The sequence below is a fragment of the Rousettus aegyptiacus genome, unplaced genomic scaffold (genome assembly GCF_014176215.1).
Source record: "Rousettus aegyptiacus isolate mRouAeg1 unplaced genomic scaffold, mRouAeg1.p scaffold_m13_p_4, whole genome shotgun sequence".
Classification (NCBI taxonomy): Eukaryota; Metazoa; Chordata; class Mammalia; order Chiroptera; family Pteropodidae; genus Rousettus; species Rousettus aegyptiacus.
The window spans coordinates 154,816,371-154,828,385 of NW_023416307.1; the positions used below are offsets into that span (position 1 = coordinate 154,816,371).

Below are 12,015 nucleotides of genomic sequence, written 5' to 3' on the forward strand. Positions count from 1 at the left end.
ATGTCCCCTTTATTGAACTCTCTTCAAAAACCCAGCTTGATAAGAATGACTGTTTCCAGCTGCAACCTTTACAGACAGCAGGGGCCAAGCTGTAGACTGGAAGTTCCGCTTGAGGTGGGCCAGAGCAACGCCCGGTGAGTGATGCCCGGAAAGCCCAGTGCCTGGCTGGGTGTGGATGGTGCCCGGATCCGGCCCATCCGCCCAGGACCAATCTGCTGGGCCGGGGGCGGTGAGTGCTAACGCAGAACACGGGCAGGCCCTTGCCATTCCTCTCCACCCAGCATCTGGGCCCCTTTCCTCATCTCAGGAGGCAGAAATGCCAGACACTTTCCCGAGGGCCTGAGGCCAGCCAATCAGATACATCCTTCCTGGAGTTTGCTGGGGGCTAGTGACCAAGCAGCAGGACAACCGAGACTCTGCTTTGGCTGCAGCGGGGCAGCAGCAGGCAGTGTCTGGTCCTATGCTGAGAGCCGTGTGAATCGCAAGGTCCCCTGCCTGCCCTGTGGTAGCGGCAGTGGCTGCTCACTGGGCTAAAGCAGAACTTTATTGGGGCTGGCGGTGAACTTATATGGCCCCTAAGTCTCGCCCTCGAGCCCCTTGGGTAGCTTGGGGAGCAACACAAGTTCCTTAGCAGAATTCCATTTCCGATTAGGGTATGCAAAGTCTATTTCCTCTAACAGATAAAGAAGTTGTCACCAGGAGTGGCAGCAGGTGACCAGGCCGATGCGGGTGTGCCAGCGTGTGACCGGTTGGAGCTAAAGGCCGTAGTAATCCAGCCAGGATGAAGGCGCAGGCTCTGGAAAGCCCGGCCCGCTGAGGAGACCGAGCCAAGAAAACCACCACCGAGGCTGCTGTGTATAAAAAGTTCCTGGGTGCTCTTCATCCCTGTCCCTGCTTTCTGGCTCCCAAGCTCCTAAAACACTTGGAATTCACTGTCATTTGTATGCTAATGAATGGCTCCAGGTAGGGTAATGTATTCCACGCACCTCCCAGCCCAGGATGGGGCTGGTCAACAGAAAGACCCAGCAATGAATAGAAGGTTGAACTTTCAGCCCCAACCCCAACCTGGGAGGATGAAGGGTGGAAATTGACTTTAATCACTAGAAGCCAATGTTTAATCAGTCATCCCTATGAAATGAAACGTCTATAAACCAGGGGTCCCCAACCCCCGGTCCATGGCCCGTTAGGAACTGGGCCACACAGCAGGAAGTGAGTGGCGGGCCACGGAGCCAGGCTTCATTTATCTGCAGCCGCTCCCCAGAGCTAGAGTCACCGCCTCAGCTCCACCCCCGAGATCATGAGGCATTAGATTCTCATAGGAGCACCGGTCCCTGGTGCCAGACAGGTTGGGGACCGCTGAACGGCGTTCAGGAGTTTCCAGGTTTGTGAACACACTGATGTGCGGCTGGAAAGGCAGCTGCCCTGGGCAGCTTGGAGACCCTGAGCCGTCCCTCCCCTCCCCCACTCCGCTAGCCCTGTGCGTCTTCCTTGTGACCTTTCCTGAGTGCTATCCTTTCTGACAAACTGGTAACTGTAAGTACAGTGTTTTCCCAAGTTGTTAGAGTCTGGGCTAATGAATCCTCAAACCCGAGGTTTCAGAACCCCTCCGTTTATAGACAGCTTGTCAGAAGTTACAGGTGGCCCTCTGAGGACTTGTGACTGGCACCTGAAGTGGAGACAGTCGTGTGGGACTGAGCCTTTCCCCTGTGGGGTCTGCACGAACGTGGGAGTTGGTGTCAGAGCTGAGTTGAATTGTTTGGACACCCAGTTGGTGTGGGAGAATCAGAGAACTGGTTCTTGGTACGAAAAGAAACACACAGTTTAGTGTCCGAAGTGGTGTCAGAAAACAAGACACCGCAGGTGGCCACTCAGGTGATGATACCTCATTGAGCACAAGGCTTTGGGAGACCAGAAGCCTTCGACTTAGAATAGGCCGAGGGGCCTGAGAAATGCCCTGTGGTGTCAGGCAGTGGCTTCTCATAGCACCAGGCAGCTTCGAGAAAGGGGATGACAGGGTCGGATGTCAAGGCACAAACAGAAAATTTCCTCAACTTTGCAAAGGAGGCTCCTATCTCTTGCAGCCATGGGGCCGAGATTGTCCATCGTGAAACCTAAAGGCTGATTTTGTGGGACCCAGATTACATACTGGTTGAATTCACAGCCTCGCTAAGTCTTTTATGTGCAAGTTAGACACTGTAAGAATTGTTAAGACTTTGTTATGTTATCTTGGCAAACATGTGGAGAATATGTGGGAAGAGACTGAGGTCCTAGACTGAAGAGATAAGACTATTAAGTTTAGACTGGGGTGAGTTTATCAACACAGGTGCACTTGCCAGACATTCCGGATACAGGTGCTGTCCTAAGCTACTACTGGGTATTCTGCGAGTCTGTGTGCTTTGCTGAAGTGAAGCTGGACCTCACCATACGTGGCGATGCTGAAAGCTCCCCAGTAGAGTGTAAAGAGTTCAAAGCCTCAGCAAGAGTCACCCATTCGTTCAAAATAAATGTTGGCCTGAATTGATTACAGACAGCTCATCTTTCCCGAGTCCCTGGAGAGCACCCAGAAGATAACTCCCTCCACCAAAGCCTTAGGCAGCCCACTGCTGAGGGGAGCATCTTTGAAAAGTTTGTTTGCTAGGACTGCTGTAACACAGCGTCACACGACTGAGTGGCTTAAACAAGCTACCGTCGCAGTTCTGGAGGCTTGAAACCAGGCCGTTAGCAGGGCCCTGCTCTCTTCCGCTGAAGGCACTAGGGAATTTTGGATTAAGGGCCCACTCCACTTTGGTACAATCGACTTACTAACATTTGCAGTGACCCCATTTTCATGTGAGGTCCTGGGGGTTAGGTCGTCAATCTGTGAATTTGGTGGGGGACATAATTCGACCCATAACAAGAGCCTGTCCTCCGTGTCAGGGATTCTGATTAGAGATACTCTCATTTGAAATGGCTCCTTGATTTCAATGCAGAACCCAGGACCCTTGGTGACAAGAGTGTTGAGCTGCTAGAGGACAGGTGTGGGGACTGACACACAGCGAGACTCACCTGATGTATACAGAACAAAATGACTGGAGGGCTGACCACCTGAGACCTGACCGCATCGGGAATTCTCACCAGTTTCCCGGATAAGATCAGTTCACATACCCGGGGGCCCCTGAACAAAGTGGGGTGAGTGCCCTTTAAGGGGGGCCCTACGGAAATAGCTCAGGTTCATGATGGCACTGTCCTCACTGCCCACCCCAAAGAGACCTGTGACCATTAGCCAAGGTGTGGCAGACATTAGTTCTGACCTGCCACAAAGGCATTTTTCGCTTTTAATAAAATAGTTGTGTTCAAACACCAATGAGCCGGGCCTCAGGGGATGAATGATGCTTGGTCCAAACAAACACAGCAACTCTCCCCTTTGAAGGTGACAATTTTATTTATTAATACATGTTATATAGTTATTATAAATCTAACTCAAATGTTGCTGAAACCTATGTCTTTACATCATTCCAATCTGAATATCCTCTGATCCCACCTGATGACTACTGTTTCCTAGCAACCCAAAATGCTACAGAACTCTTCAACATGACAATATACAATCACTCTTTCTAGGCTGCGGTAGAACATTGAACCTGAAGAAAAATTCCGATAGTTATATTTCATTCCCTCTGCTGTTGCTTTGTTACTAATCATCTTCAACATCTCCTTCAGAAAGTGCTGAAGCCTCCGAGGTGGTCAGGTGTCCACCCCAAGAACCCAACGTGAGGACCACTGAGCTGCCGCCCAGCCTCACCCACCGGGAGACAGGTATAGCTGATAACCTCCTGAGCCCGGCGATGAGCCCAGGGGTTTGTCATCCGCCGTGACACAGGTGGGTAAGGCAGAGCCAAAGCTGTCAGCAACTCTAAGCCAGACAGGAGCAGCCCAGCCAGAGCCACCCTCCACCCTGACCCTGGGAGAGGTGCAGGTGGCCACCCAGCCATGCCCAGCCTTATCATACCCAGGTAGAACACTCCTGCTACCTGCTCCCATGGCCCAAGCCCCAGGGCAGGAGGTATAGAAATTCCAGTGAAATCCTGAGACATGAGAAAGTTAAACGACTAGCCAACATGCCCCCCAACCCACGGCATCATGTAGCCCCTCCATCTTTGACCCAGCCCCTGGTTCCCTTCCCCAAGGACCCACATTTCCAGAGACCCCAGAACCTTCCCTTTACCGGTGCCCCACCCCAGATCGCCCCCGCCCCCTGCACACATCTGCCTCTCGCCCAGGGGTGAGGGCCCAGAACCCTAGATCACCCCAGAGGAAACAGGGCCCTGCCCCTTCCCATGTGGCCAGGCCCAGGGCCCGCTCCAGGGCAAGACGGAAGGGGGAAGGCCTGGGGGTGGGAGCTGGACCACGCATCCCAACACACACCTGAGAGACCACAGGCCGGGGCTCTGCAGAGCCGGCCGGAAAGAACACCTCACAAATGGAGAGCTGGCCGCAAGGCGCAACCTGAGATCAGGATTTATTTTAAAAAGTATTTATTGCAAAGAACACTGGACACAGTGTGACGAGCGGCTGAGACCCAGCACACCCGTTCCAGGGAGAGCAGTGAGATGTCTGCAGCGCTAAGCCTGGCCGCCGGCCGGGCGGAGGTGAGGGGGCGCTGCCTCAGCCCATGCTGCGACCCCAGGCTTCCCTCTGCCCTGTCCCAGTCCTTGGGACACATCTAGGTCCAGCAGCTCCTGCCTGCCTCTGGACACAGAGTGAAAAGGCCTCGCAGGTCTCACCTCAGTGAGCCTGGCGAGGCGGTGACATCCAGGTGCATTTGCCACTGACCGCAGGGATCCGCTAGAGCTAACAAGTGACCACGTCCAGGTGACCAAAGTCACCCAAACTCCAGGGGACGCAGAAGCAAAGGCTTAAGTCCCCATGTCTCAAAGGCAGTGTGGCATGGTCCTCTGGCCCTGGGTCGAAGGGGCTTGGGACTCTGATGGGAGATGAGTCCAGAAGGGGAACCCTGCCCCGTCCCCTCCGGGACTCTCTCTGCCACATCTGTCCACAACTGCTGCAGCACATCAGGCTAAGACTACCAGCTGGGGCCAGGGACATGGGCTTCCGTCAGGGACAGGTGGTGCCTGCAGGCGGAGACACCCCGGGGTACTGGGAAAGGTAAGCTGTTCTACCCGGCACAGGGAAAGGCTGCAGGTACAAAGTGGGCTCGGGAGCCTGGGGCCTGGCTTCACCAAGGCCCCCCTGTGCGCAGCAGGCATCCAACTGCAAATCCAGACCCTTTCTCACCCAGGCCCCAACGTGCTGGCCAGTCTGTTTGCCAAGCTATAAAACGGAGCCAGAAACCGCTGCCCGGCCTGCCTTTCCGGGCCCAAACGAACTCGGGGCATCACAGGTGACTGACTTCTCAAGGTCATTTGCAGCGGGCTCCCAAGCACCTGAATCGGAAGCTGTGACGTGTCTGGGAACATCCGTGCTGGACTGGCTGCCTCCGGTGCCAGCCTTCCCCCTGCGCAGCCCCACAGGTGGAGGTCGACGAAGGCCAGGACGGGCTTTACAGGACCATGACGAGCTTTTCTGGATCATTCACGGCTAGGGCGTGGCACTGCCCCTGCTGTCCACGCCTGTGTGGACACAAGCAGCGTGCGCGGGAGGCGACCTGAGCGCCAGGGTGGGGAAAAACTCACACAGCCGCCCTGCCTTCGAGCACTTTCGTCGCGAGAGCAGTCGGGAAGGGGCCTTTGGCCCCCAGCTGCCCCCGGCTGCCCCCAGCACTCCGGTGCATGCTCGCCTGGGCAGGGGGACGCAGTGCTGTGCTCTCTGCGTGCCTCTGTGGGTCGCACTCCGCACAGGTGAGCACGCGCCTTCCTGAGTGGCTCAGACCAGGCCTCGGGGCCGGGCCGGGCCGGGCCGGGCCGGGCGAGGCATCTGCGGCGGCAGAAGCTCTAGCGCCCGGCCAGGCGGGGTGGGAAGGGCTCTCCTCTGACCGGGAGCCGTGACCTTGCCTCTGACTCGGGGAGTGGCCACAATCAGGACAGCAGGACCCCGGCAGGGGGCCCCAGGTCCACCCAGGCAGCTCGGCCACGGTGGGAACATCACGGCAAGTGCTTTCCGTTTCACATTTTAGGGTTTCACACTTCACGACGCCAACCTGACCGGTGAGAACGCCCAAAGGGCCACGTGCTGGCAAACTTCTCGCGGGTCCGGGTCCGGAGCAGGCACGGTCTGGCTGAGTGATTTTTAGCAGCAGGTCGGGCACCGGGTACGACCCCGTCGCTGTCAACAGGAAGTAGGCCGACTGGGGTGGGGGTTCTGGGCACCACCAGCCACACGTGGCTTTGAGGGTATTCCTGCATGGTGACTGTCACATGGACCGGGGGTGCCTGGCGTGACCTTGCCTGCAGAGATCAACACCTGCCCGGAGGTGGCAGTGGATGAGACACCGTCACTGGTGGGCAGGGACCGTGACAAGGGCTTCCTCCGGAGGCCTCGAGATGTCTACATTCTGCAGAAAAAATGGAAACGGAACATTCACGCTGCGGCAAGAGGGGCACCCGCTGCCCACTGTCTGCTTTCCTCACTGCGCCGGGCATCCGGGCTCCTGTTCTCACGCTGGGGGCCCTTGGCCGCAGGCCTGTAGACCCCAACCTCCACTAGACCTCTGGACACACGGCTGATGGACACACATAAGAACAAAAGTAGGGGCCGAGGGTAACCCCAGTCCCCACTTGCTCCTTGCGAGCAGGTCAGGCTGTGCCCACCACCTGCCTCAGGTCTGGGTCAGGAGGGAGGAACACCCGGCTGGGGCTTGAATCCTCATCCGTGGGGGCAGGCAAGGAGACCATGTCCTGCAGGTGCCCTCCTCCTGGCTCTGAGTGTCAGCAGCCTGGTCTCTGTTCTCAGAGCTGGGGCACACGTTCCCCCCTGGATTTCCAGAAGCCCTTAGCTGCAGACGGCCCCTGCCACGTTCTGTCTGTGGCCAGCTGTGCTTGGGGCACCTCAGGCCTAAGGAACAGACTCTGCGAGAATGTCCTGTCTGACCCTCCAAACCTGGTGGCCCATCTTCCCAGCTGCATAACCATCACCTGGCAAAGCAAGTCACCGACAAACTGGGCTGTAGCCCGGTGCGACAGTGACAGTCCCAGATCTGCAGGGAGGGAGGCCATGGCCACACCCCCTGCTCACAGGCCACAGGAGTTGGAGGGGCAGGTACAATTCTCCTTGGGGGGCAGGGTTCCTGAGGGTCCCTTTTCCGCCACAGCCTGCCCCTCAAGGATGGGATCCTGCTCACCCAAAAGGGACAACCATCTGGGAAGCTGTGGCCGGCATTAGTTGGCCTCTCCCAAGGCCATGCTGGCTCGTGCCCTCTGGACCTGGGGGGGGGCGGGGTCAGCCTCCAGTGGCTTCCAGGTCCAGAGGCCTCTCCCACTTTCACCCTGTCAGTCAGTGCTGGGGTTCCAGTGCCTTCCGGGCTTTCCTCAACACACAGCACACCTGTCAGGACGTCTTCCCCTGTGACCTGTGGGTGCCAGACTGGTCTGGACCAGACTCTCAGGGAAGAGGCCTGTATGGGGGACTGGCCCTGGTGAGGGGTGGCAGCTTTGGGAAGACACACCCACGCATCTCTGCCCGAGGGGCTCAAGGCCACCCCGCAGTGAGGAGCCCGAGACCTGCACCCTTGGCAGAGACCCAGGGCCCAGCATAGTGTCGACAGGCACACCTGAGGCCCCAGGGGCCTTCCAGGTACAGCAGATGCCAGTGATGGGGTCTGGAAGGGGCGGTCCTGCCCTTGGCCTCAGTGTAAAGGTAACCGACGTGGCAGGAGAACCCCATGTGGGCACAGAAAGTGCTTCTGGGCCACACTTCGAGGAGCTTCCATCGTAAACAGGTGCTGGGGGGACACGGGTGGCGAGCCGCTCTCCTGCAGGAAGGTCTCTGCCCAGCGCCGAGACCCCCTCAGCAGCCGCAGGGCCCTCTCCCCGACAAACACACGCCATCTTCATTTTTAAAGGTGCTTGAGTTGGAAAAGGTGCTCACGAGACCCGGGCTGCTGGGGGAGCCTTGAAGAACCCCCACCTGCCACCCTGCAGGCCTCCAGCCTCCTCCCCAGCTGGGACGCCTTCCTTGGCTCAGACCTCGATGGTGGGGCTGCTGGGGAGCCAGCCACGCCCAGGCTCAGGTAGTTCCTGGCTTGGTGGCCCAGCTCCAGGGACTTCTCCACCCCAAGGGCAGCGCCTCACCCTGCAGAAGGGAGTGCTACCTGGCCCTGGATGGTGCCGTTTGGACACCCCGCCCCCCGGACCCTGCGGCCACCCCAGCATGACGCCGTTGGTACCTGGGGCCTGTCTCGATGAGTATTCACAGCTGCCACGTTCAGGAATATAGACTCCAATTTACAACCTGCCAAAAGGAAAATGCACATCCGTGGCCCCTCCTGACAGGCAGCTGGAGCCAGAGGGCAGACCCTTCTCTCGGGGGACTGTGGACGGAACAGGCGTCTCGGCCTCACCCCCTTCCACCCGCCGCCTTAGGCAGCTCTGGGGGGCCCGCGAGGAAGGACGGGGCATCCTGTCAGGCACGTACTTAACAAGTGCCACCGCCCGGTGCAGCCTCGGTGAGAAGTCCAGAGACCCACGCAGGGCCACGCTGAGGGCCTGGGCCACCTACCCTGGGGGCGGAGGGTGGTCCCAGGAGCAACAGGCCCCGCTCAGCATGCGGTCTTTAGGCTCAGTCTTCAAGGCCTGCACACTACCCACGCCCAACCCTGTCTCATCGTGCCAGGCACTCAGTGTGATGGGGGTCGCTAGAATGACATCAGCTGCCACTGAGCTTTGTCGTCATCCTCCCGAGAGCATGACAGCCTGAAGGGGCCTGGCAGCCTGGGCTGAAGGTGAGGAGTTCGTGAGAAGTCACCCGAGGTCTCCGCCAGCACAGCCAAAAGCAGAGGTGGGACTCAAACCACCCTGCACCCTAGGTCCTGGGGCAGTGGGGTTTTGTGGGTGTTTTGGAAAAAGCAGTGGAAAAACCCCTCGTTTGAGCAGGTAATGGTTAGGAAAGGATCATCCGGGAGGCTTTCCGTGGCCACAGAAATGGAAACAAAAACTCTTAGAAGGGCACTGGGAAAGGTGGTGGGGCGGCGGGAGGCGCGACCTCCCGGTGAATGGCCACGGGGTCTGCGGGACGTCGTGGGGCCCTGCAGACAGCCGGAGTCCAGCAAGCGGGTCGGCGTGCGGGACGCGTCCTTACCGTAGGCCACAGGGGTCAGCTTCAGGACTGTGTGCAGCGGGCACCTGAGGTAGGGCAGCTGTTCTGTGGACACAGACGGGGAGCGCTAGCACAGCAGGGTTGCCCGGGCGACCGTCCCTCTCCGGCTCCCACACACACCCACTCCGCCTCCCCGGGGACAGGGCCCGCACCTGCCGCCTTGTCGAGGAAATAGGCCAGGAGACAGCGCATCACAGCCTGGTGGCAGATGACGAGCACGTTCTCTTGCCTCTCCAGTTCCATGATGACGGGCTCCAGTCGCTGGACCAGGTCCTCGTAGGACTGCAAGGGCAAGTGGGAAGGTGCCTCAGGGCCAGCCCCGGGGGGCAGGGACGAGACGTGCTGGGTAGAGCCGCCTCCTCACCGCTGGAGTCCCCCGCCATTCTTGAGGCTGTGGCTAGGTTTCCTCAAGCCTGGCTCCTGAGGGCATGGGCATGGGCAGCTTGGTGCAGGGCCTGCCCCTGCAGGACTGTGACAGTGAGATGTCACCTTGAGAGGGAAGCTGGGGATTGAGGACTGGCAGTCTGGGAAAGAGATCACCTCCCCCAGCCCGGGGCCAGGGCCTGGTAGGACCGAGAGGGCAGGGCTGGGCCTCCAGCTGCCATCCCAAGGGGCCACCTCCGTGCCCACTCTCGAGACCCTTTGCTGAACCCGCAGCTGCTGGAATTCACGTGCTAGCAACCGGCAACGAATGGAAAAGACGCTGCCTCCTCCCAGCCCACAGCAGACAGAGGGCACAGGAGGAGGCGGGGTGGGGGAGAGCGCAAAGACCCCCCAAAACTTCCAGAGACACCCAGGTGGCAGGAAGGACTCTGAGGAGCCACAGGACCCCTGGCCCAACCCCTGTGTGCAGTGGGTCTGGAGATTTCCGCCAGGAGACCGAGCCGGAGGGGGTCCAGCCCGCTCCGCACGCAATGAGCGGCCCTCCACGGAGGGGCCCCCCACACTCAGCCGGAGCAATACCACTACCCAGGGGAAGTCCCAAATGGGTTACTCTGGAAACTGTGATTTCTGAACTAATTCTCTCCCCTGTATCTTCAAAGGTGAGCAGGGGGGCGCTTTGTTTCTTCTCACTGTTATCAGGCTGGTGCTCCATCTGAGTTCCGCCCCGCAGCCCAATGTGCGGAATAACTAATTCTACCCGGAGTAGTCCCGCTCCTGGGGCCAGGACAACGCAAGGGCCTGTGGGCCTGCCGCCCGGGGGCGGGGGCTTCTACGCGTGTACCTCTGTGTGTGCACGCACGTGTCTGCCCCAGGCCACCTCCTGGAAGTGGGAGGTACCAGAGTCACAAGGGGCCTGGGCTGAGGCGGGAGCCCGTGTGAGGAAGGTGACAAGCGCAGGTGGCTTCTGGTGGCCGCAGCTCTCTGGGGGAGGTCTCTCTAGGTCTGGCTGCAGGACTGGGGTGGTATTTGAAGCTGCAGGGAGGGTAAGATCACCCTGGGGTACCCCTGGGAAGGGGGAAAGCAAAGCTGGGGAGCAGGGATCCAACGGGTCTCGGGCTGAGAGCCCTGCGCAGCACCGTCCCCCCACTCCCCAAGGGGGGCCTACAGCTGGGGCCGCACGGTGACGCACGCACCCAGCACGGCCTCCCTGAGGCCGGGCCCCCCTGCAGCCCACGGAGCCCCCACGGAGCCCGCAGGGCCCTCGGCCAGAGGCAGGCCACAGGCGGCTGGAATTAAAGCCCCCAAATTCTACTTACCTCCCCTTTGGGGTACCGGTACCGGTACTTGTCCTGGTCCCGCAGGGCAAACTCCAGTGGATAATGATCCTGAATTTCCTCGTAGGTCATTTCCTCACAGACGCCCTACAGAGAAAGAGACCCCGCAGTCACAACACCTCCAGGCCAGGCTGGGGGATCAGCCCGGGGCGGGGGGCGGGCAGGGGAGCAGGTTTATGGGGCATTCTCTGGGCCATGGAGGGCCCCCCAGCCTGGGGCTTAGAGCAGGACCTCTGGGAACACTGAGCAGGGGCGGGCGGCCCCTTGTTTGTAAAAAGTTCTCAGAACAGGCCTTTCCACCCACCCGCCCGGCTAGAAGTGTTCGAGGCGTTAACTACGGATCTCACCTAGCGGGTCTTTTGTTTTCTGTGCTGTGGGGAGGCTACCTCTGAGCGCGGATCGTGGTGCAAGCTGCAGAGCAAGACGCCACCGCGTCAAACTCACACCCACGGCGTAGATCGCAGTATACGAATGCCATTTAAAAAAAAAAAAAAAGGAAAAAGAAACACAGCCGAGAACACCGGCCGGGGACGCCAGCGTGTCGCCTAAGGGCCCGGCCACCGCGTGGTCAGCCGCGCCCACCCTGACCAAGCCCGCGTTGTGAGCAGCATGTGGGCGACTCTGACGGAACCACTTGCCCTCCAGGCCTCCGCTGAGGGGCCCGGGAAGATGTGTCAAGTCACCAGCGACCGTCCTATCGAGGCTCAAGCCACAGACAAAACATGCCCAGAGAGAGGAGGAAGCAATGAAACGCCCTTAATAAAAAGCCGCTGATTTGCTCTAGTTTTTTTTTTTTTCTTTTTCCCTATACAAAGCCTTGGAGACAAAGTTGTCCATTAAAAAGGAAAAATAAAAAGGAAATTTTATAGCTAGGAATGAATGCCAATCTCTGAAAAGAAAGAGCTCAAATCAATAACCTAAACTTCCACCTTAAGATACAGGAAAAAGAAGAGCCGACTAACCTTAACGTGAGCAGAAGGAAGGGAACAGTAAAAATTCGAGTAGAAATTAATGAAATAGAGAAAGGAAAATAAAGAAAAGCAATGAGATC

At 58.6% G+C, this 12,015-nt stretch overlaps 1 protein-coding gene across 10 annotated transcripts in view; it reads right to left on the reverse strand.

Moving 5' to 3' along the window:
- Positions 1 to 4,459: 4,459 nt before the first annotated feature.
- PFKFB4 (6-phosphofructo-2-kinase/fructose-2,6-biphosphatase 4) overlaps positions 4,460 to 12,015 on the reverse strand; it is a 35,876-nt gene continuing 28,320 nt past the window's right edge. For 8 of the 10 annotated variants that reach the window (XM_016149854.2, XM_036220035.1, XM_016149852.2 and 5 more), the window contains 5 exons: positions 10,947 to 11,051; positions 9,399 to 9,528; positions 9,229 to 9,291; positions 8,318 to 8,382; positions 4,460 to 6,487 (listed from right to left, as the gene is read on the reverse strand). In XM_016149854.2, coding sequence (XP_016005340.1) covers positions 6,428 to 6,487; positions 8,318 to 8,382; positions 9,229 to 9,291; positions 9,399 to 9,528; positions 10,947 to 11,051 — 423 coding nt within the window. In that variant the 3' untranslated portion in view covers positions 4,460 to 6,427. Of the gene's footprint in view, positions 6,488 to 8,317; positions 8,383 to 9,228; positions 9,314 to 9,398; positions 9,529 to 10,946; positions 11,052 to 12,015 lie in introns of all 10 variants that reach the window. The other 2 variants (XR_004950625.1, XR_004950626.1) reach the window with 2 other exon arrangements.